At 40.5% G+C, this 24734-nt stretch overlaps 2 protein-coding genes across 11 annotated transcripts in view; one reads left to right on the top strand and one right to left on the bottom strand.

Annotated features, from left to right (window-relative positions):
• Nucleotides 1-5864, bottom strand: part of SWT1 (SWT1 RNA endoribonuclease homolog) — a 33314-nt gene extending 27450 nt beyond the window's left edge. Inside the window, exons 1-4 of one of the 8 annotated variants that reach the window (XM_042819287.1) lie at nucleotides 5731-5864; nucleotides 4824-4892; nucleotides 2244-2302; nucleotides 295-1039 (exon numbers count right to left, since the gene is read on the bottom strand). In XM_042819287.1, coding sequence (XP_042675221.1) covers nucleotides 295-1039; nucleotides 2244-2302; nucleotides 4824-4883 — 864 coding nt within the window. In that variant the 5' untranslated portion in view covers nucleotides 4884-4892; nucleotides 5731-5864. Of the gene's footprint in view, nucleotides 1-294; nucleotides 1040-2243; nucleotides 2303-4823; nucleotides 4893-5362; nucleotides 5571-5697 lie in introns of those variants that run through there. The other 7 variants (XM_042819291.1, XM_042819292.1, XM_042819294.1 and 4 more) reach the window with 7 other exon arrangements.
• TRMT1L (tRNA methyltransferase 1 like) lies at nucleotides 5793-24722 on the top strand. Of its 3 annotated transcripts, none has more exons than XM_042819295.1 (16): nucleotides 5793-5997; nucleotides 8060-8209; nucleotides 9254-9316; nucleotides 11279-11392; nucleotides 12045-12109; nucleotides 12627-12756; nucleotides 14505-14628; nucleotides 15629-15708; nucleotides 16652-16898; nucleotides 18181-18393; nucleotides 19744-19934; nucleotides 21250-21328; nucleotides 22089-22255; nucleotides 22881-22940; nucleotides 23307-23433; nucleotides 23542-24722. In XM_042819295.1, the coding sequence occupies exons 1-16, from the start codon at nucleotides 5880-5882 to the stop codon at nucleotides 23855-23857; spliced, it is 2244 nt and encodes a 747-aa protein (XP_042675229.1). In that variant the 5' UTR covers nucleotides 5793-5879; the 3' UTR covers nucleotides 23858-24722. The 3 variants fall into 3 exon arrangements, with proteins under 3 accessions (XP_042675229.1, XP_042675231.1, XP_042675230.1); XM_042819297.1 differs by having other exon boundaries at nucleotides 5794-5976; XM_042819296.1 differs by having other exon boundaries at nucleotides 5794-5979.
• The last annotated feature ends 12 nt before the right edge of the window (nucleotides 24723-24734 follow it).

Genomic DNA, 24734 nt, shown 5'->3' with positions numbered 1-24734 from the left:
ACTCAACTTTTGGGTAGATTTTATATTATCTCTTACTTGGTAGGAGTCAGATGCGATTGAAAACTCAAAAGAAACAAATAATAATAGAAACAGAACTAGTTTGACTAAGCATTTAGTAGAGCAGATAAGCATTTTAACATGATTTATAGTGTGACCAGAAAAATCCATCTAGCAGGCTATGGGATCCTGAACCTTGCAAGAAGGCAAGTCTACTTACATACAAACTGCCTGCCATTCAGATACCAGCCTAGAACAGACATTTGCGTAATACAGAAATAACTGAGTTCTCATTACCTGCTTAAAACAAAACGCGGTGGCTTCAAAGTCCCCTTTTTCAGTCCCTGAATTACAACTAACTCGATCAGCATCCTGTTTTTTCCATTTACAACAGTCCCATTGCTGCAGTGTTTCAGTTGAGCAGTGTGATATATGCTTGTCAGCATGTTGATTTTTCTTAGAAAACTCCTTATATTCTTCTTTATACTTTTCTTCACAAGTCCTAGATAACATATTTGACTTCCTACTGACAGGTCTATCATGACACGCAGTCTCTGTAGAGACTGTGCTAGGTGGCTTTTTTTGAATTTTTTGAATTCTGACATCTTCACTCGTTTTTCTAGATCTGTCTGCCTTTTTATGAGGTACATATAAATTATACACAGATGACTTCAGTTGTCCCAACACAGTTTGTTCAACTTTTACCTCTGGCTTACAGAGTTCAACTTTGTTTTTCTTCACCACCTTGTCTCTCTGAACCACAAAGCTATGACAGTGTCTTTTTCTTTCTTTACCATCAAAAGGACCTTTGTTATGATCTTTCCTGCTAGTTGTCACTACATCAGCAGTGCCTCTACTTTTTCCATGTTTAGCTTCTTTGGATTTAAATTGTATAACTATTCTCTTTCGCTTTTCAGATTTGATTAAAGAATTAGCTGTGGTTTTGCTTCCATTTGGAGATTCTCCTTGGGATTGTCCATCAGCACAAGTATTAGAACTTCGGTACTGTTTCTTCTCTTGTCTGCCTTTCTCTGTTTTGAATCTATAGAAATTTTACCAAAAAAAAAAAAAAAAGTCATGTAATCTAGCTCAGTTAACATAATACAAGAAAAAACCAGCAAGAAACACTGCCTTCGATTTAGGCAGTAATAACTGCATATTTATGGGTACCACTTTGATGTATATTTAAACAAGAACTTGCAACATCTGTCCTCTATGAAGCTTGCTGTAGGGCTTTCATTATTTACATCTTTGGCTGTAGAGCCATTTCAAAGTACCAAAATAAGAAAAAGCTTTTTTTATATTTTACTACCTGGAGAGATGTCCTTTTACAGTTTATTCTCATCTTAACACACAGATGAATTTTAACAGCATTTTAATTATATGTAGGGTGTATCACCCTAAAGATCAAGCATGCAGCAGTTAGGCTTGGTCACACACTGCCAAGCACTTAATGGCCCTTAAATAGGGCAGAATAAACAGACTGAGTAACTTGGAAAAGGAACAACTGAGGGAAATACATAAACTTTCTACAGGAATCATGATATGAAAACTGAATAAGAAATTACTTCTTATAAAACCAGAGAAAATATTCATTAAATTTATCAGACACTAGGTGTAAAATACCCCTGACACTTACTCTCGTGCCCTATAACAGTACTATGGAAGTGCTGAAGAGGTAAAGGCCATTTAAGAAATGCCTGTAGAACAGATAACTTGAATGTCCTGACAAATATGCAACAAGATTTTGCCATGATTAAGAAACAGACCAAAGCTTTACCATCTCAGGATTCATAAGAACATTCATACTCTATATTACTTTTCAAATACTTTTTACACTTGCTATGCTTAAGGTGAAAGGTTGCTTTATTTGCCTCAAGTAGCCTACATTTTGCTAACAGAACATGAAATATGTGGTACAGACCAACAAGGTACTGCTCAAGGCAGGAAAAAAAAAAGGCTTTTTATAACAGTAGTGTTGGAAGGATACTATTCCTACTCTATTTGAAGTGTAATGGTATACTTGATAGTTTAAAATTGTTTGAATCCTGTTTTCTCAACAAACTCAAACTGACAAGTTCAGGCAGAATCCACCCATAAATCTACTCATCAGTGCAATGCCAACACTTCAGTTAAATTGCCATATTTTATTTACTGAAAACAAAAGTAGAAAACAATAAATTAATACTTAAATTCAGTATTCAAAACAATCCAATGGTAGTTATATTTAATGCCACAGAATTTACCTTTGAAATTCTGTCTGTCTGTCCACAGTTTGACTATACGACTTTGTGACTTCAGAGTTCTGAAAGAAAGAAAAAAAGCCCAAGAGAAAATTGCTGTAACAAACTCTTCACAAGACAGAACAAGCTATTATTTCACATTAGAATCACAGTGATTTTGAATAAGCTGACCTTGAAAAAGACAGCTACATGCCTCAAGGTCCAAAGTGTTACTAAATGTAGTTTTTCCCATAATCCTTTTTCCCAAACTCCTGTTTTTAATTTTCCACCCTTCAGCTTGCCCAGTATGGGAACCACTGAGCAGTCCTTAGGAATCAGCCCTGGAACATACTGTACATGAATAGTCTCCACATATGGTGGCAGCACCTACCAGAGACAAGTGGTACGCTGGCACAGGCTGCCTAGAGAGGCCTGTAGATACTCCATCCCTGCAGACATTCAGGGCCAGCTTGGATGAGATTCTGGGCAGTCTTATCTAGCAGCTGGCAGCTCTGCCCATGGCAGAGGGGTTGGAACTAGATGATTTTTAAGGCTCTCTCCAACCTAAGCCATTCTATCATTCTATGCCCTTCACTCATACGAAGGAAGTAGTAATGCGCTTTATTGACACGAGACAGTGACATAATGGAGCTCAATGGTAAAAATGGCAGTGCTTTATCAAGGTTCAATTGCATGGCATGCTTGATTATGTACTGCACAGAGGATTGAATCAGATGAAAATCATCAGGTAGACCTTGCTATGAGTCACAAGACTCAGAGTCAAACACCTTGCCTTCCTGACACCTTCCCAGAGGAGTATGAGAGCAGCTCACCCCAAGACTTGGTCAACAGTTATCTCTAAAGGATTGTATGCACCATCAATCTTTTTTATTACTTAGCTAAGACTACACAGTAAGCCAGTCATTAGTCACTCACCAAGTATTTGTTGTGGGTAAGAATTTTTTTTTTTTAATCTCTAGGATTAAATAATCACTACTTTGACAAGTGTCCCTGCTCAAGGGGAAATCCTGGTGTGGGGCCCTCTGCCATGTGGGAGAGCTGAAGGGGCTCTGGGCTGTCCCCTTCTTATGGGGTGAGACCTGGTGGATGAAAAGCTTAACATGACCCAGCAGTGTGCTCTTGCAGCTCGGAAAGCAAATGGAATCCTGGGCTCCTTCAGCAGAGGGGTGGCCAGCAGGGACAGGGAGGTGGTTGTCCCTCTCTGCTCTGCTCTTGTAAGGCCCAACCTGCAATACTGTGTCCAGGTCTGGAGCCCCCAGTACAAGAAAGATAGGGAGCTGTTGGAGAGGGTTCAGAGGAGAGCCACAAAGATGATCAGCAGCACCTCCCCTACAAAGACAGGCTGAGGGAGCTGGGCTTGTTCAGCCTGGAGAAAAGAAGGCTGTGGGGTGACCTCATTGCAGCCTTCAGTACCTCAAGGGAGCCTACAAACAGAAGGGGAGTCAACTCTTTGACAGGGTAGATAACTGCAGGACTAGGGGAACTGGTTTTAAGTTGAGGGAGGGAAGATTTAGGTTGGATGTCAGGGGGAAGGTCTTTACAGAGAGAGTGGTAAGGTGCTGGAACAGCTGCCCAGAAAGGCTGTGGATGCCCCATCCATCCCTGGGGATGTTCAAGGCCAGGTTGGATGGGGCCTTGGGCAGCCTGGGCTGGTATTAAATGGAAAGGTGGCGGCCCTGCATGAGGCAGGGGGTTGGGGATTCATTATTCTTGAGGCCCCTTCCAAGCCCGGCCGAATTCTGTGATTCTGTAAATAATAATGAGGAATTCAGGAAGAAAAGGAGGTATGAAAGGTTGAGGCTGTATTTTCTACATGAGCAAAAAGCTTTTAATGTGTGTAACTCACGTTATTAAATCTACCATATCACATTCATCTACAAATGCCTGCAAACGTTTTTTAGAAACATTCATATTAAGATAATTAAAAGCTCTCTCATTTCATATATGCTTTGCAAAATTAGACAGAAAGAGTTAGCAAACTGGACTTATTAAACTACTGATTTACTGGTTATATATTATTTGCAGAAAACAACTTTCTAGAAGCGTATACAAGTAATAAAAAAAAAAGAAGCAAAGCCATAGGAAAGCATCAGACTGGTAGCGGATGTGTTTTATACAGATATATATCAAGTACTAATAATCCAGATCTAATATTAATAATTGATTTGTATCTCAGTTGTTAAGAAGAAGTATCTGAAAGTTGCTTTTTAAGATGCTAAAAAGTGCAATTTGTAAATAATCAGAAAATCAATATATATCGATACAAGATAAAGAATAACCAAAGAGGAGAATAATTTTGGTAAGTTTCATGCTCAACAGCCCTCACCAGACAGGTATAGTATAATTTAAAACAAAATCCCTTAATTTCTGATACCTATCCTACCCGTGGGCTCTGAAGGAAAAGAGATCAGTTACCCAGCTGGAACTTGCAGCTATCTGAACATTCAACCCTCCTGCAGCTCTTGGTGAAGAGCATTTCATTTTAACACTGATTCATTCTTCCATCACAAAACTGCTAAATAATTCACTCTTCTCTTTTATGTGGGGATCCGATTAAAAATACAATGATGAAGATAATCCTACTTTGTCATCCTGACCATTCAAACTGTCCTCCTCTATTTTCTTCAGTTTCTGTTTGGACATCTTTCAAACCTATGAAGAAAAGAAACAGCATTCCTATTATGACTTCACATTTTTATTTCCTGCTGATAATAAAAAAAATACTGCAACTGCACTGAGAAAAAAATTCTCTTTAGTTTCCTCTTCACATTACACAGCCACAGCCAGTCTGAGCAGGGCACCAGGGATCCACATCTCACTCGGGGAACTTCCCAGAAGAAAGGCTGGCAGCTCCCGGCTCTGCCACCTGCTCGAGCCTTGCCACCACAGCAGACACAACAAGCTAACAGAGGCAAACACCGTGCGTGACTTCAACAAGGCCCCAGACTTCTACAGCAGTTCCAACTATTTTTAGTTAACACTAAAAAAGGCTAACTAAAGAACGGTTTTTTACTAGCGATAAGCAAAGAGCAGAACGAGACAGAAGCGAAGAGCTAAGGCAGTCAGCTACCAGGCTCGGCCCACTGCGATGCGCGGCGCCCAGGCGGACCGCCCCACCCTACCCGGCTCCTTCCCGCCACGACGCTGGGCACCCCTCGGACCGGCCGCCGGGGATGGCGATCAGCGCCAGCTCAAACCGCGCGGACGGCATACGAGGCCGGAAAGCCTTTCCGTTCGCTGCGTGTTTCGTCACCCGGTTACTTCAGGCCCTGAGAACTCAACGCGCCGCCTCCTGGAACGCAGCCCATTCCGGGACGACGAGCCCCGTTCTCGTTTGAGGGAAGCACCGGGCGATGCGCTGGGCCCCCAGATCGCGGCGTCCCCACGCCACAGCACGTCCCTTCCCACCCCCTCGCTGCAGCGCAGAGCCGCCCCCGCCCGCCAGGCCGAAACGAACCCCCTCCGTGGCAGACCTCCAACAGCAGCCTACCGTTCCAACCCAGAAGGCCCTTCTTCCTTCTTCCTTCTACCTAGGTGCTCTGGGAAATGTAGGCGGTGCGCCCCGCCTCCCGCCCGGCCGGGGAAAGAAAGGCGTGCGGGTGAGGCGGTCCGCCCGGTGTCCTGTTCTCAGCGCAGAAGATGGCAGCGGAGGAGGCCGCGGAGGCTGGGCTGTCTGCGGAGCGGCTACAGGAGGCCGAGGAGGAGGCAGCAAAGAATGGGGCGAGCTCCGCGGGAGGTGGTGAGGCCGCGGCGCTCAGTAAGGGCCGTTGGGACGCCGGGTTGGGGGGGGGGGGGGAGAGCAGCGGCGGCCGTGAAGCGGAACGGTGGCCCACGGCCCACTTCGACGCGGGGGGGCGGGGAGGGTGGTGTGTCCGCGCGCGGGGCCGGGGCTGTGCAGTCTCACGTGGGCCCGGCGCCAGCGGTCCCGTCCGCTTCGTAGCCCGATTTCGGCCGCGGGCCGGCGGCTTGGGCCCGCCAGCAACTGGAATCCCGCTTCAGTAACGCGTGCGTTTGTTAGCAGGCCGGCTAGAAGGAGCGAGCGCGCTCGCTCTGACGCGGGTGTAGGCCGCCCCGACCATCTTGGCCCCGCACGTGCTCGGGACGTGCCGGGAGACCGGCTGTGCGGCACTGCTCTGCGCGCCCTTCCACCTCACTGCCTGACCCCAGTGCTGCACGTGCGCTCAGTTCCGCCTTTTAAAAACACGCACATAAACCCGCGATTTGATTTTGGCTCTTTCTATTTAAAAGTAAATTGTGTCGAAAAAGCTTTCTGACTTTTAAATAGATGAGCAGGCGGGAAGTAAATGCGAGAATCGGGTGATCTTCCATCTTTGCAAATAGGTCTGCGAGAAATACAGCAGCGCTGCAGTGATGCTGAGAGCTGTGCTGATCCCGGTTTGTTTTCCTTAAGGCAACTTTAGTGGGCGTTTCTCCTTTTCTGAACAACTTACCTGACCTGTGTCTTTAGGCGTTCCTGCAGTTTCTTCTTTCTAGTTCTTTGGGATGGGAATATTGCAACGAATTGCAATTTTTAAAAGCGAAACCATCTTAGGAACTGCTGCGAGATCCATCCAGCCCTTGTTCTGCCACCAGCCGTGACTGGGAATAGTTGTCTGAGGATGAACAGACTGAATGAACCCTCCAGAAATGCCTCCTGTTACAGAACAGCAGGCAGTTCATCGTTTCCTTGAGCTGATGGCTTTGGGTTTAAAAGCTCACTGGCCATTTCTCTCCCATAACATTTTTGCTTTGGGACCTGCAGACTTGAAGAAGGCAGTGGCAGGGAGCTCTGCAGCATAGCACTAGCTTATGCAGAAATCTTCTGGTGTGATTATTCCAGCAATTTGATCCATCCTGGGTTATGCTAGGAGTGACAGAGAGCTGCACCTTTTCTACAGGTGTCTGTCATAATCACAGAATCACAGAATTATAGGGATTGGAAGGGACCTCCAGAGATCATCGAGTCCAACCCCCCTGCCAAAGTAGGTTCCCTACACCAAATAAATGGGCTGAGAAGCCATCTAACCTGTCCTGTTGGTTCTCAGTGGCTAGGAGGCTAATGCCTTAAAATTGTTTCTTGTCGCCCTTTTCTGAAACTTTCCTAGGACTATGCACGTTTTTAGTGGAGGGATATGGGGCAGTACTGCTCCATGTGCAGGTTCTCCACACTTTTTTCTTTCAGCTCCTAAGCTGTTTTTTTTTTGGTTTTTTGTTTTTTGGGTTTTTTTGGAGTAGGTTTTATACTTGTTCCTTTAGTCAAAACTGTGTATTAAAACCTGAAGATAGTAATCTTGACTGGTATTGCCGAGGAGACAGCACACCCATTCATTCTATTCATATGGGAAGTTAAGATTACCTTTTACCCTGAGGCCCAGCACTTTACTGCTCTTTCTTTGTTTAATTCCCCAATTGCTAGGCCTCCTTTTTCCGGACTGTTGAACTAGCCACAGTTAACTACTGTTTTCAAACTTTTTTTTGTCAGTCCTGTATGATAGTTAAGTGTATTTGGACCTCCTGCTTGCTGCTTTGTATTGCTCACACTGTGTTTTGCAAGACAATAACATGCCAACGTTTTCCTGTTAGCTTCAAACATCTGATAGTACAGATGAGTGAATGGTTTCTTCTGTCCAGGATGGTGTCCTCTCACCCTGGTTTCCAAGGGTGAGCGATAGTCTTTCAAATATTCTTCTCCAATACTCTGGTTTTACAACTTTTCTCTTTTACAGTAGCAGCAAATATGGCTGAAAGCGAATGAACATAGCATTACAATTTCGATGTATCAATAACATTTTTACTTTAATTTGTTTGATTTTCCTAAGATGGCGAAGTTGGCTGTACAAAAGTGGAAAACAACAACCTGTCTGTGAAAGCTGGGTCAGAAGTAGAAACCAAAGAAGAAAGAACAGAGCTTGAATCCATAAGGGAGCCTGATAGTAACGTTTTGGGTGTTTCATCTGATTATCCAAGAGGTTTGCTCATAAATATGAGTATTTCTGTAGTGTGTTTGAGCAAGGGAGAAGGAAAAGGTAGAAATGGTGGGTAAGAAAGTCAAGTGGAAAGTGTGCAGTTGAGTTTCTATGCATCTGGTGGCTAGTGATACTTTTTCCCATGTGGCTGTATGAAATATTTTCCTACAGTATTGAAAACTTCTTTCAAGTGAGATGCCATTTCATCCTCTCTATGATTTCTGGAAGCCACTTCCAAAATTAGTGCATGTGACAGCAGTGCAAGAGAATATCCACGCAAATGGGGAAGCAGGAGTTGATTTTAACCTTAGCTTTAATGCTCCCTGTCGTATCTTTGCGTATCAATCAGTTGCTCTTTTCATTTCATGTAAGAAAATCTGAAAGACTAATGTTGTACAAGCATTGAAAAGTTTTAAAGTCCTTGCAGAACTGGTCTTATAGACTGAGATGTTCTGTGTGCTGCAACCAATAGAACTTACTGGATAAGCTGATCCTACTGGGCTTAGCAAATTCTATGCTATTTCCATTGATAATTTGAAAACTGAGAAGGTAGTTTTAGATGTTCTCAAACATTCTAAGAAAAAAAAAAAGGTAGAATTGAAAGTGTCCTGGTTTTATATTAAATAATTACTACTTAAAATCTATCCACCTCTGGCTGCCATTTTAGTTTTGCCAGGCCATTCATAGGATGATACTGCTTTGTGTATTCAGCAACAATGGCATGTAGAAAAGTCAGAGACAAATAGTATGTGACTTGCTCTTTTCAGCTTGAGTTTTTCGAGTGAAGATCACTTCAAGTGGAGAATTCTGATGTGTGTCAGCATTGAAAAGCAAGTAGAATATTTTCATCCTACTAAAAAACCAGCTTGGGGATTAATTTTGCGAGTTACTCTTTCTACTGGAAACTAAAGGATAGAAACAAGTATTCCATTTGGTGGTATTGACCTTTTCCAGTAGTAGGCTTGAAGTGATGGACTAAGTAATACAATAGTAATAAAAAACACATTTTTAAGAGTATATTTAATTTTTGAATCTCTCCTGTTTTAGAGAAACATCTTTCCATTCAAAGACAACTTGCTGATCTAGAGAAACTGGCTGACCTGAATGAAGGTGAGTCTACCTTAGCAGTACCCCAGGCCACAAATCTTCACGTTTCAAGTATTTACGTTTTTCCTCAATAGCTATTTTTCAAACACTGCATCTGTTTTGTTCTTCATTTGTTTGTGATGCTCAGAGACCAAGGGATTCATTACTGAATAACTTTATAATATTTATTCTTTTTTTTTTTTTATCAACTGCTGTACTTCTTTCAGTAAATCGATATCCTTAAGCATTTTTTTTCTTCTGCATTTTTTTAATATTGGTAGCATGCATGGATTAGCAGAATGTTTACTCTAGCTATACTTACATCAGCAGCTCAGTCTCACTTAGGCTCATTAGTCTCACTGTAGCCACAATATCAGGGAAGCTAATTGTTGTCTTTACAGCGTTTAATCTTCTGTTTCAGTTGTTTCCTTACTTACTTTATCATTTTTTCTGATCCATTTTTTTTAGTAGAGGACTGCTTAGGAGTGTTAAGCATTTTTATTACAACTCTTAGCAACTCCTGTTTTTTCTCAGATCACGTCTGTCTTTAATATAAATAGTGCCAGTCCTTGCACCTGAAACTTGTTTTTATTCACAGATCAAGAAAAACATCAGTGTGTAAACTACGTCATACAGCTCTTGCGCCTTAATAATCTTCTAGGGTGTTCACTGATAATAGCCTGCTTCTGCAGCTGCTTATTTTGACCAACAAATATACCGAGAGAATAGTTTCTATAGAAAGTTAGGTTGTTCTGTATTTAATGAAGAGATGAGTAATAGATTCTTCTTAGGTCTGATGTTCATGGGTTTTAACTTTTATCAGACCAAATTCTGCATTAATCCATGGCGCCGATTAGAAAATAAAAAACAACAAAAGCAACTCTATTCCCTTGCCTGTTCTCAATAGTCAGTTTTTTCTTTCTACCATGGAATTACCATTCTTCTGCTGTGTGTGAATGAATTGACTTGTGTTTATTGTCATTACCTCGTGTTTGAGATTCAGTAACGTGTGGCAGTAGCAGAGCCTTATCAACCTTAGGGAGAAGCAATGCTTGATTTCAACTGTTAGCTGCTTCTCCTGGTGTCAGAGGCATGGGATACTGCAGGGGTGTGGTAGGTTGCTTGTAAGAAGGCCATATCAGACGAATTCTGTTGTTTGTGAGACTAAGGAATTAGTATATCAACACCCACACTGTGTAGAAAGTTCCAGTATTCATCCTGTACTGTGGCACTACAAACCTTTCTGCTAAATTCTACATGAGAAGTTGATTTTTCAGCAGTAGGAGACCCAGAGGCAGCTGTATGCGTGCCCTGGTCTGTAATTCCCACAGACTAAGTGCACAGCCTGCGTGTCCCAGGAGCTAGCTTTTACTTAGGATGTATTTGGATTGCTTCAGCTTTTACTTAGGATGTATTTGGATTGCTTCAACACCTTTGTTGCCAGACAATTTTGCACTTGCTTTAGTGTTCTAAAAACAAGATTTCTCGAAGATTATTATTAGCACTGTGTACAGTATTTTTGCAGTTTGAAAAGATACCAGGTGCTTGCTTTACCTAAAGCCATGTTCAGAGGCTCAGGAGCATAAAAGACAGGTTCTTGTTCTCTCACTGTTTGGGTTTTCTTGAAACACTGTAAGCCTCTGGATGTCTGTAAAATTCCCTCACTCTGCAACGCTGTTAAGAAGTTAGATTATGATCAAATGGCTCTGAAATTTAAAAAAATAAATAAATAAATAAAGTCAAAAACGTGGAACTGACTGTTGTAGAAGAGGATGATCTTGAAAGAAATCATATTTTTTGTTTGTATTCCTTTAAGTAGAAAGCAAAGAGAATCCATAAATTGCATATATATCCATATATATCCTGAGAAACTAATCTTCAGTTCCATTGGTTGGACTTGCCTTCTCTTTTTGATGTGCATCTCTTAAAAGGCATCGTAACTGCTTTTTACACGTTTCTCTTCATAATCCTTGTTGGTATTTTCAGCTGAAAAGAAGCCTTGTCCCTTGTGTCCTGAAGAGAAATTTAAAGCCTGCTATGGCCATAAACTTCATCGTCACCTCCAGAATTTGCACTGGAAAATTTCTGTGGAATTTGAAGGTAAAATAAGCCATCTTTCAACAGTAAATAGCAAAAGAGAGGGCAGATGTGGAGGACATTGGTCTGTGGTCTTTTTTAGCTCCTCTTGACTTAAGTATGAGCTTCATGCACCTTATCAGCTCTAAACCAGAACCCTATCTTGACCATTTACTTTGCCATGGGATATAAAATAGAAATGTAAAATAGCTCTCCATTTTTTTACATGCCAAAATAGTTCAAATTGTGCATTTTCTTGTTTTAAAAAAAAAAAAGTGCTTGACGTGTCATGATAATACAATACATTTATTTGATGCAAACTACTTTAATAAATGTTTTGGTTATATTAGAGCAATTTCCACCATTGCTCCCACCTCACCCTGCTGTCCTTTTTGCGTTGTCATAACATTTCTTTGGGTTCAGATAACTGCTCCAAGTATTGATTCAGTATAAGTATTCTATAGCCTTATCTTTCACGCTACCAAACTCTGATCTGTTTACAAGATACATTAAAATCCTTACAAGGAGTTTTAAGAAAAAGAGTGAGCATCATATGTTTCTTAATAAACAAGATGTACAAGTTTGCAGGAAATAATATAACCATCCAGAGTATGGCAAAACTGAAGTTAAATTAAATGAAACAATTTTCAGACTGTAGCGTGCTTTTGTTTTATAGGGTACAGAATGTGTATCTGCCACTTGCCTTGTCGTGTAGCAAAACCAAACTTCGTTGCAGATCAGGTAAAAGTGGTGAATCATAGAAGTGTTTCTTAGCCTATGCGATGGGGGAGATGGGTGATTTTGAGCAACTTCTACAGACTATCCTTAATCTGAAAAGTATGACTTCTTTCCATTGCACTACACCAGGTGTGCATCAGTCCAGAATAATGTCTTGATATAACCCTGTGGGGAGCTGAATGTCACATCTCTGGCGTTTTGGTGAACAGCTGCCTACATCTTGCGAGAGCAGCTCTCTGTGGGAGAGATGAAGAGTCATGGCAGCAAGCAGTGGGTGCTTCTCTGCTCTGTCCCTGTGTGCTGTGTCGTGCAGCTGGGCTGTGTTGCTGCAGCTGGGCTGTGTTGCTGCAGTAGGACAGCGTGCTGTGTGGGTCTGGTTATTTGCAGTCTCCAGGCTGCAGATTCACAATGTTTTATGCGTAGTAGAGTTAAGACAGATGACTTCTTCATCAGCCTGTGTTTAGCGGGAGTCCAAATTGAACCACATTTATGTGTTCTGAAAGTACATTTTGTGTTATAGGCGTTTTCAAAGATGGGAGCACACTACCACTGTATCATCTGCTCAGCAACTATCACACGAAGAACTGATATGATAGGACATATTAATCGCCATGTCAATAAAGGAGAAACTGAATCAAGATTTATTACAGGTAAATTCTGAAAAACATTTGATACTTTGCAGCGTGGGTTATCTATGATGACAGACATGAGAAAAATTCATAAACAGAATTACTTGGGTTTACTAATGAGAATTCTGCTCTTAATTTTTCAGAATGTGTTTTTTCCTGAAAGATTTGGGAATGCTGTGGTTTTTGTCTCTGTTAACCAGTTACTCTGTTTGTAGAGATGGATAATGTGCTCTTCACAAACAGATCAGTGCTGTAAATGTAGGTTTCTACCTTTCCAATACAATGGAGAACCTGGTGTCCTTAAAACAAAACCTGCACTGAGAATTTAATTCCTTCTCTTGGCTGTGTTTGTTATTAAATCAGTCTTCAGTAAATCTTTCTACAGCATACATGTGTGGTGGTGGTTGTTGTTTTTTACCAAATGGCATCAGCAGGGGTTTACAAATTGAGCTGCTCTATTATTCAGTCCTGGAGAGCTGTGATCGTGATGTTACAAGTTCTTCGGATTTTAATTTTGTCTAACCTTCTCAAGAATTAGACTTTTTGTTTTTAAGCTTGGATAAAAATGAGACTGAAAGCATTCTAGGTAATTGGAACACCAGATGTCTCTAATTAATTTAATTTCCTTTATTTTCACAGATTTTCTTTTATTTGCAGAAAGTACATTGTTTTGCTTTTGTGTAAAAACTAAGATTTTTTCATTATGGCCCAGACAGTTCACTATTGAAACTTGTTCTTTTTGTTTGTTCATCTATTTTGTCTGTAGACATATGGATGTTTCTGTCTGTGTGCAGATGTATGGATGTTTCTGTCTGTAGTAGTAAGAAGTAGGCTTAATGCCTGGTGTCAGTTTTTATGTCTGTGAGGTAGAACATGTTTCCATGGAAGCTTCATGACATGAGAAACTTCAGGCTTCTCTTGCCTGTTGCATCATATCTCTGTTTGATTCCCTTCAGAGCAGTTAGTAAAAATGTTGTACTTTTAAAATGCATGTGGGTAGTTTTCCTGCTGGGTAGATGAGAAGCTCTTGGAGGACGTTTGGTGCTTAGGAGGCACCAGCAAATGCTGAGGGCTATGAACATGGAGCAGCATGGCAGAGCAGCTCAGATGTGCTGACTGCATGCTTGAAGCACCGTGAGATGGGCAGGCTGTACACTGAGAGAGGTCTCTGGCTGAAAGCTTCCACATTTTTCCTGGTTATCTCTGGGTAAATTTTGCTGCTGTTAGACTGGGGAATAACTGCTCAGAGGAGTGACAGTGTTACAGCTGTTAAATGAAGAACACCTGTTTTAACACGGTCTGTACAAAACTTAAACACTGAAATTGTCAATCAGTTTCATGAAGCTTTTTGAAAACTCTTTAAAAGAGATTGGATCAAGGAATTGAATGGTTCACATTCGTGGCCATATTAAAAGTGTTTTAGTTACCTGGCAAATACTACTTGTACATACAGAACAAATGTGATAAGCCTCAGGCTCTGGGCTTACTTTCTAAAATCTAGGTGGATATAGAAGAACTGAAGTAAGAAACAAATCCTGTATTTTATGGCAAGAAAATCATGGTAGAGCTTGAGCCTTGTCTGCTGCTTTCCAGACTGTAAGATATATTATTTTTTCCTTCCTTCCTTCTTGTGACTAACTGGTCCATGTCTGCCAGCTGGATGATTGCACTGTTTGTTACCTGGGAGCAAAAACTCAATGTCATGTATCAAATATCCTAATCTGAATTTCCGTTCTCACTTTTTCCTTGCTCTGCAATTATTTTTTCAGCTCCTGCTCCCAAGTCATCTTGTGAAGTGCTGAAAGAGGCAGACACAGATGTGCAGGTTCTTCCCAACTATTTCACACCTCAAAAAACAGACTCCTATTTTAATCCCAAAATGAAGCTCAACAGGTGAGAGAACTGGGAGTGGGAAGATAGGAATGAGGGTAGGTGACTTTGCAGAGTGAAATGTCGATGAGTTATGAAGAATATACCCTGTGGGTGCTTGATTTGGAGGAGAAATAGCTTTTGTGAGTAACAAGAAAGTTTCTGGAATAAGAATTCCCTTTAGATGTGCTTTTAACTCGTCTGCTAGGATAATTTCTGTTAATTTTGGAAAGTTTTCCATCAGTAAGCTCTTGACAAATACTGTTAAAATATAGAAATGCTATTTCAGAAGTCTTGTTATTTCTAAAGTGGCTAAGACTTTGCAAAAAATATATGCTATGCAAAAGAGCAGGATTTTAAAAGAAGAGCAGGCTTGAAAACTGATTTCTGTGTGTACACGTGAAATCTTTTTCTGTGAATTCCACCGCTGCTCACTGATCATTCTTCTTTAACTGAAGGGCAGTGTACCTAGGCCTTCTTTATTTAGGACTTTTTTTTTTTTCTCTTTGGATGTCAAATTCTCACAGGGCTGGACTTCACCCTGGCTGACCCCTTGTCTCACTGCTGTAAATGTCCCAGCTTCCAGGCTTAAAGTTAATTCAGTTACATTTATGAAAACTGAGACGTGCTTCTGAAGGAAGCCAGCTAAGTTTGTGATCAATACCTCATTTCCTTTCAAATACAGAGCAATTAATAGGGTAACCTCAGATCGTGCTGGGAAAGGAGGAAAAACTCTACTTGAGATACCTGGAAAATGACTCGGGATCTTACCTTAGAAATTTTCTGCTTAGCTGAGTCACTAAATAGAATGTGAAACACCATGGTATCCATTAAGGAGGTTAAAAGTAAACCTAACTACTGAAATTAATCTTTCAGTGTTAGCTAAGCTTTCTGATTTACAATTCTTTTGTTCAGAAGGTGATCTGCCTTCATTGTTCTGGGAAGGTACTCAAGGGAAACAGGTAAGAGGAAGAAAAAATTTTATCACCTTCTAATGGCTTTTTACATTTTTTAAATTTTCCAGGCAACTGATATTCTGTGCACTGGCTGTTTTAGCTGAGGAACGTAAACCAATAGAATGTTTGGATGCATTTGGTGCTACTGGTAAAATCAAGCTCTTTATCTTCAGTTAACATCCGATAGTATGAAACTGCAGAAATGAGTAGTAACAGTCTTGTCATGTTGTGTTTGAGTATGCTGTTTTCTTGCTTAGGCAGACAGTCATTGGCTTACATACAACCTTCAAGAGCTTAGATTAGGTCCTTTGAAAATGATTGCAAATAATATTAAATTGAAGTTAAGTGGTGTGCTTGAAAACAGTTGTCTTAATGTTCATGAAATTCTGTCTTCAGAAGTGTGCAATCAAGATCTTGAGTCTTCTGAGCCTTGGTGGCTGTAAAACCAACCTTTGGTTAAACAGTGGTAGTGTATCCAGTTTTCTTTACTGAATCCTCTCTGATTGATAACAAATTCTGAACTTGAACTAACTGTAAAGTTGTTCTGCTGGAGTCCACTAGCATTCTGGAATAAAAATGAAAAACTCTGAGCTACTGCACTATGATCACTCTGCTTTTATAAACCTAAATTTACAGATGAGAACAACAGTAGCCACTCAGCATTTTGCATAAACTTAGTCACTGTTCCGAACCAGGTGAAATTTCAGAGCTGCAGCCCCTCCTGCATTTCTACAGGATAATCCTGTAGTTGGCTGAAAGTCAGCAAGAATATTTGCGAGTTGCTTTTTGCTGTATTGGAGCTCTGAGCAAGCCAAGGGTCTTCAGCACAGTTTTTAACTCCATCACTCATATTTTGGTCTGTAACTCCCAATTCTTGTATAAGAAGGTGACAGATCATCCTCTCACAAACTTCAGTGTGACTGTAGTGGTGCAGAAGGTCACCAAGATAATTGTTGCAGGAGCATACCAAAGCTTTGCAGCATGCTGTTGTGTTACAAGCATTTAAAGGGATGTGGGTTTGTTTTGAGTTAGATGAACCAGAAGCCAGCTCCCTTGTTCCGTCATGGAGTTACATTTCTGTCTTTCCATAGGTATAATGGGATTACAGTGGGCAAAACATCTCCGAAGTTCTGTCAGAGTTACAATTAATGATTGCAATGAGAATTCTGTGACAATGATTCAGGAAAACTGCCATTTAAACAAAATGAAGGTGAAAGTGAGCGCTAAGGAAGAAGACAATTACGAAGCTCTAGGAGATGGAGAAGAAAATACTGATACCATTGAGGTGACAAAAATGGACGCCAATGTTATAATGCATTTGAGATCATTTGATTTTATGTAAGTATTAGATACTTCTCTTAATAAGTTCTCTGTTTTGATCTTGATACTCCTTGTCCTACTTCATGCCCCAGCGTAAGTTGGAATTAAAGAAGCAACCAACATGCAGTTGCAAGATGCATGAAAACTGAAAATTAAAAATTATTTTTAATATTTTAGAAATTGTTGGAAAAATATTAAAGACTTTCGACATCCAGAATGAAATATGAATGTGCATGAACATTTTGAGCCGAACATTTTTTGGTACAATATCATTGCCTATGTGATAAAGAGAAATGTCACAGAATGAAACCTAGTTTTCACTGTGCACATTAAGGTCTTTTGGGAAGCATTATCATGGGCTCATGGGATGGTTTGAATGGAAGGAGCCTTGAAGTCCACCCAGTTCCAGCACTGTGCTGTGGTGAGGGAACTTCCCACCAGATCAGACCTCCCAGGGTCCATCCAGCTTGGCCTAGAGCAGCTCCAGGGTTGAGGCATCTTCTGTGCTTAGCCTGCATCAGGGCTTCACAATCTCATTGAGAAATGTCTTTCTTATGTCTAAGGTCTGCTTCCTTTATTTGATCTGAAAAGTTTTTTTAGTTATCCCATGTCACAGAATCGCAGAATTGTGATCAATAACTCATACCTTGGGTTGGAAGGGATCTCCAGAGATCGAGTCCAGTACATTCCTTGATTAGGAGTCTCTCTCCTCAAATTTGTCAGGCTTTTGTTTGTTTTGTTTTTTTCCTTCCTTAGAGCATCTAATGGACTTTAAATGCATGCATTTCCATGCTACTGGACAGGCCTGAATTCTTATTGCATGACTTGATTTCCTGTAATGCATTTTGCAGCACATTTGTTTTCAGTGGAGGTGAGATTGAAAACCCTACAGACATCAAAATAAATGCTTGGATGTTTTTGTACTGTTCAGCCTCCAGATCTGAACTAATTAAGCAGCAGGCATTCAGGCTGATGGTTAGTTACTTAGTACATAAACTGGTGTGCATGCTTAATAAATATATATAAAATGTTTCTAGCAGTTTGTTTTTTTTTTAAGGACAAAGGTAATTGTCAGGCCAATATTCTTGTCACTTGAGCTAGTCAAGGAATCAGGATGCAAAAAAAAAAAAACACTTTCCGACCTTGTAGTGCTGTGTATTTTCCAGCACATTCAAGCGCTGGCTCTTGTAATTTTGGCACTGAATCCTATAGTGTTGTGGAATAATTCAAGGGAGTTTATTTTTGTTTTTAAAAGGAAGGATAAATGGTTAATGCAGAGTGCAACCTGCTTTCTTTTTAGACATTTGGACCCATTTGGAACTTCTGTGAATTACCTGGATTCTGCCTTCAGAAACGTGAGGAATCTTGGAATTGTGTCGCTGACATCCACAGACATCAGTTCTCTGTATGCAAAGGCTCAACACGTCACCCTGCGTCACTATGGATGTAACATTGTGCGAACAGAGTACTACAAGGAGCTGGCAGCCAGGACAGTCATTGCTGCTGTGGCAAGGTATTGCTAGAACAGATCAGCTCAGAGCAAATTATTTTGATGCAGAATTTCGAACTCCCACTGTAGGTTAAGCATGCTGAATTTCCAGAATTCTTGGACTCTACAAGCCAGACTTCTTGATACAGAATCTATGCTTCGTATTTTATCTCTGCTACTATGTAAACTTAACTAATGTACTTTACATTAGTAAACTTGACATACTACATTTTAAACTAAAGGCTCAGGAAAGATGGAAGTACATAAATAGGGTAGGGGTTTGGGATGTTGAAAGGGTGGTGGGTTTTGGTTTTGGTGGGGGGTGTTATACTAGACTAGCTGGACTTTGAGATACGTGAGTTTGTTGGTTCTTTTCTCAACTTTGTTGCCATTTCAGTACTGCACACAGCTTTATGAATATTAACTAAAACACTTCAGTGGCTTCTAGCTAAGAATTCCAGGGTTGTTGTTTTTTTTTTTTTTTTTTTTTTTTTTTAATGATAACTAGTGTTAAGGCAAACTGGTGTCCACTTTGGAATAGGCCACCTGCTATCCCCTGGAGCCTGGATTGGTCCTGCCTGCTCTAGATATTTCTAATAACTTTGGCTGGTTAAACAAATGAGGACTGAAAATCTAGTCTCTAATTAAGGAAGAAAAGGACTGGCCAAACTGCTTGGGAAGAAAAAAAGAAGACAATACATGCAGAGGTCTTTGGAATGGCAGAGCTAAAAAACTGATGGGAATGCATTTAGACTTTAATTTTTTCATCTCCCTTCCTGTGGTAGGTTGCAGAACATTCTTAAACATCTGATTAAACATAACCTTACTTTGAAACTACGTTATGAACTGAGATTTGGAGAGGGGGATGAGGTTGAACTTCTTAGCTGTTCAGATGAAGTTTGATCAGTTCTGGTTTATGAGTTCCAACTCTCCGAAAATTTTCTTCTTATCAGCGCTTATCTGCTCAGGAACTGCTGCCTTGTCTTCCTGCAGTCCTTATTTAATTAGTGTTTGATGGTTTACAATTGTGTGTGTCATTCTAAATCTCAGTTTTCTTGGCTTCTCATCCAGTTTGTTCAGATTTTTAGTTACGTTATCCTGGCAGTAGGTGGGTATTGGGATAGAAGGATGATGGAAGAACAGACCAGTATTTGTTAGTTAATGAAAACTGGAGTGTGACGTTCTCAGCGCTATGGGAAGTAGACTACACTAAGCGTTTAAGAAGCGACTCTCTCCAGATTGCTTTCCTAAAGTTTCAGTGTCGGTTTCTAGAAAGCAGGTGAGCTCAGAATTCTTTCAGGAGCTTCGGGTGTCTGTAGAAATGTTACTCTACTACATTCAGCATCATTTGGTGTGTTTGTTTTTCCTCTGTAGATCTGCAGCTCGCTGTAATAAAGGCATTGAAGTCTTGCTTGCAGTAGCCCTAGAACACTTTGTTCTTGTAGTCGTCAGAGTTTTAAGGGGACCATCTCCTGCAGATGATTCAGCGAAGAAAATAAGATATCTCATCCACTGTCAGTGGTGTGAGGAGAGAATTTTTCAGAAAGAAGGCAATATGGTAGAAGGTAAGTGAGTATTTCTTGTCACTTTCTTGAGTGTATGATTTCCTTTGTGGGTTTTGATTTGTTTTTTTCTTCTGTTTGTTAAGGTCTTGTTTATGTTTACATCTCCTTAAGTATTATTTCTATTTAATGTAAAGATGCATACAGTGTATAAAGCTACTTCTAATACAAGCTGTCTGTTTTATGGTAGCTGCTTAGATTGGTTATGTTCATGAATTTTGCTGTAAATGTTTTGGATTTACTGCTAGACAGCATGCACTCAGGCTCACTGTAGCTGCTGAGGGATGACTGATATGCTGTTCAGCCCAGCCTTCTGGTGAAGGGCTTGAGGAGCTGGCTGCCATTCTGCTCCCTCCATGCAGGAGCGGCTTGATGGATTTAGTATCAGATTGCTTTCTTCAGAGCATCGTGTTCAGTTACCTGAAAGTCAAACAAAATCAATAGTATCACTTTCCCTCAGGTGAGGGTATGTTTTACCTGCTTGGGCCTTATCTGTAAATGCCAGATGGAAATAATTTTAGTAGGTGTGGTAAAAAAAAGTTCACAGCATCCCTTCAGTTCATCTAACACTTGGGAATAAATGGAGGCAGCCTTTCTGTCAAAAGCTGAGCTTGAGCTTGTGAGCTGTCTCTGTACAAAATTCAAGCTGGAGGGTAGACTAGCCAGGTAATAATTGAAATGGATGTAAAAGGAAAAACCTCATTTATTTCAAAGTTGCATGTTCCTGGATGTTTTGCTGTTTAGCTAGTGGTGTCTTTGAACACCCTGCTTCAAGTCAGGTGCAAGAGTGTGCAGTGATTTTTTCATTAAAGAGATTCAATCCTGTTTTTATAGACATAAGTGAGTAACTGATAAGTGCAGTGTTATGGTGGAGATCTTAATAAATTAGTGGTTTATTTGATACTCTACCTGCAAGCAGTCTCACTTACAGTCTAGAGATCTTGTAGGCAAGGTGTATTTTATGTATGTGACTGACGGATGTTCACATTTTTGTTATTGATGTTTACTGCTAGCCTGGGCAGCTGCACATATAACTGTAGGAAAATTAGTAATTTCCTCATCATTTGAAATCTGCTAAGAAATGGAGCAGGTTAGGTAGTCATTTTTACAGCATCATTTTAACAATGATTACAGCTCAAAATCGTCACTCACTGAACTGAAGAGCACTGCCGCAGTGTTTGACATAAGTGAGAGTGCTGTTGCACTTGTGCTGTTGTTTACCCTTCTAATTACTTTAGTAAACTTACTTCATGTCTGTATCATCTCAGTAAACACTGATGACTTCCAAATTCACTGAAATCCTGTTTTCCTGTTGCAGAAAATCCTTATCAGCAGCTGCCTTGTGATTGTCATGGCAGTATGCCTGGGAGGACAGCAGTAGTTCTTGGTCCTCTCTGGTAAGTTCAGAGAACAGCATGGAATTGCAGGGTAACTGGGGCTGGGAGGACCTGCAGAGGTCGACTGCTCAGTCACTGCATAGAAATGCAGGTCTGCTGGATCATCCGTCGCTGTAAAATGAAACTGGCAGTCAGGAGTAATTTAGGAAACAGTTGACTGATTCTGTTCTCTGAATTTAGGAAGGTGTTCAGGTTTTTGTTTTGTTCATAGCGTTCAAACCAGTAAATAAATAACAAATTCACTTTAAACTTCACATTTAGTGCAGCTATTTTAGTATGTCCTGCACTGAAGAACCTGGCTCTGTGTTCCTCTGATTGCTAATGTCATGAAGTTGTTTATTACTGGATACTTACAGAGTGTACATAATAAATCCTAACACGTGCTGATGGAAGTACACTACTTGATGATTTTTAAATTGCCTCTTACGAAAAACAAAAATAAATTCTTTAAGTCTTCTAATGGTTTCAAAGCAGCATTAAAAGCAGTAGCTTTCTTCCTGATAAAAGTGGGACTGAAAGACTTTCTCTACCTAGTACAGAAAGTAAGTAGTAGGAATAATAGTCCTGAGATCTTTGTTTTTTGTGCAAGATCAATGCTGCTGTCCTTAGAAACCAAGCCACTCTATACTGCTATGTTAGGCAGCAGTACAGTGCAGCTCCTTGGTGTAATTTAACTGCAAATCACTCTGAGTGATTTTTTTCAAGGGAACTTTTTTTGCTTTCATTAGTAAAGTCTTCTCACTTCTCCTACATTTCCTAGGTCAGGTGCTCTCTTTAATACTGGGTTCCTCAGAAGAATGCTGTTTGAAGCTGTCCAGTATGGCTTAGATGATGTTCAGCCACTTCTGAAAACAGTGGTCTGTGAAGCTGAGTGTACAACTTCCAAGAATTTTTCTACCCATAGTCCTTCTGATGAGAACAAACAAGGTAAGAAAAAAACTGTGACCTCTTCATGAAGAGACTGGCTTGATGGTTTTGGAGAGATTGCTCTTGGGTAGCATAATGCTAACAGCAGAGTATGTGCCACAAGGTCAAGGAAATAACTGTTACTTTGAAGTGTGAGGCTTGGTTTGCTGCAAAAAAAGTAGGATCTATCAAAGGCAGAGTGCTGGATTTATACCTATGTAACCACTATGGGAGATCCTGAAACAGATAAGCATAACGTGGGCAGGCTGACCACTGTGAAATGCAGCATGTTCCCTGAAGGAGCTGGAGGTGGTGTGTGTCTCTCAGTTCTCTCTTGTATTCTGCTCCTTGCCACTGAGGACTGCGGTTGCTGCTCTGTACTCTCTGCTGGAATAGTAAATCATTCCACCAAAAGGAACAACTTTCTGCACTTGCATGCTCTTTTACCATTAAACAAAGTTACGTTTTTAGTATTTCCTCTAAATTCAATTACTGAGCTGGTAAGCAGATGAACTATGTGCATGCCTCTCACTGTACTTTTGACCTCAGGCTGGGAGCTGATGGTGGGTTTTTCTGTTGAACTCGGGCATTTTGCCATTCCATTGTTTTACAGCAGACTTAATTTTGACCTTTAATTATGTTCTAGAAGAGTGTGGCGTATATATTAAAACACCAGATATGCTGGCAGAGTCTGATGTGGTGCCTGGTAAGTTGATTGGTTTTGTTCAACCTCAGCAACTTCAGAGTATGATTTTATACTTGAAGTGATGGCCAAGCCAAACGAGTATTCAGCTGTAACTTCTTTGTATTTAATCATACTTGAGTAAGAATTATTTTCCCATTGCATAATTATTTTACTTCATCTAGAGTGATATTTGTCATGTTTCCTGGTAAAAGCATGATGCTAATTACTTAATAAAGCATGAATACATCCATAAAGGCGCGGTTGCTGTGTGGGTTTTCTGTATGTACTATCTTTGGCTTTGCTGGCTTTTTTTTTTTTTTTTTTTTTTTTTTTTTAAGTGGACTTAGTGAATATTCATAGGTTTCACTGGCCTTTTTTGTGATTCAGGAAAAAGAAAAAATAATGAAGTGATGCGAAATGTGACCAAACGACAAAAAACTGACAACAGTGCGGAGCACCCTGCATTTTACTACAATATCCACAGACACAGTATTAAAGGAATGAACATGCCCAAGTAAGGCTTATATCTACATTCCAGTCTTACAGTGCTATGATGACTAACATATAATTTGTACTGAACCAGCCTCACCACTGTTAATGCCTTCTTACATGGCTTTTTCAGGTTAAATAAGTTCTTAAACTACCTCTCTGAAGCTGGATACAGAGTCAGCAGAACCCACTTTGATCCTATGGGCGTTCGCACCAACGCTCCCTTGGCACAGTTCAAGACTGTTCTCATGAAGCACAGCACTCCCACGTATGCTGGGGGGCAAACAGAAGGCCCTCTCCAACTGACAGAAGATGTCCAGGTGGGAGACCAGCTTCAAGCTGCTGCAGACAGCAAGGCAAAGGATGATGAGCTTCTGGAAGAGAAAAAATCTGGAGACGCTGCCGCTATCTTTGCAGAAGACTGCCCTACTCACTGTGCAGCCAATTAGTCCAATCCTTTTGGATTTACATGAGAACTTGCACCTACGGTCTGTTAAAGCACACCAGTACTCCTTGCAGACCTGGAATTTGACAGTTTGAAATCCCTGCAATTTCCATTGGAGAGGATGTTTTAGAATTCTAGACCTTAGCACTGAAAGCAGCAGTGTGTATGGTCAAGATGATTTTCCTGTGGGAAAATTATTAGATGGTTGGTTCTTTCACACTTGCATCCACTTTCACACTGAGCATTGTAGCTAGCACCAAGTCTTTGTATGGCCTTATTCAAGCTGCTGGAACAGAATATAGGAGAGTGGATGGGGCCAGAAGTCTGAAGCATTTCTGAACATAAATTTAGTTTGAATCAGATGATCGTTCCTAAAACCTGACCTGTTAGAACTCAAAGGAAGGTCACATTAAGGTGATAAAATAGCGCAGGACAAAATGTGACATGAAGCCAGAAGGTGCAACTTGGTGCACTTGTAACTCCACATTGCTCATGTAATTTGGCCTTCCGTTTTGTTTCTGTAGACCTACCTACAGGCAAAATCCTAGCACAAGTGAGAGCAGAAAGGAACCCATACAGAGCTGTACATAAACTTAAGTTCCTAACTAAGCTTTAGTGATTTGTCTGTACTCACTCCAGGTAGTTTGTTTGCTCTGAGATTTAATTTGGTTGTAAACTTTTTTTTTTTTTTTTTAAAAAAAAAAAAAAAAAAAAGGATAGTGAGCAGACATCACAATCTGAAGTTCCAGACTATTAATTTGTTAATAGTACAGTTTGCTGTTAAAAGATCTCTTCAGTGTCTGAGACGCTATTTGTTGGTAGTCATTTTGGGTTTCTTGAAATACATGGCAACATTCCAATCAAACAAACCTGCCTTCATT

Source organism: Centrocercus urophasianus, unplaced genomic scaffold, assembly GCF_019232065.1.
Source record: "Centrocercus urophasianus isolate 14NV4802_14NV808 unplaced genomic scaffold, USGS_Curo_1.0 seq_18, whole genome shotgun sequence".
In the NCBI taxonomy this organism is placed as follows: Eukaryota; Metazoa; Chordata; class Aves; order Galliformes; family Phasianidae; genus Centrocercus; species Centrocercus urophasianus.
This window is presented reverse-complemented; position numbering and strand designations above follow the sequence as displayed.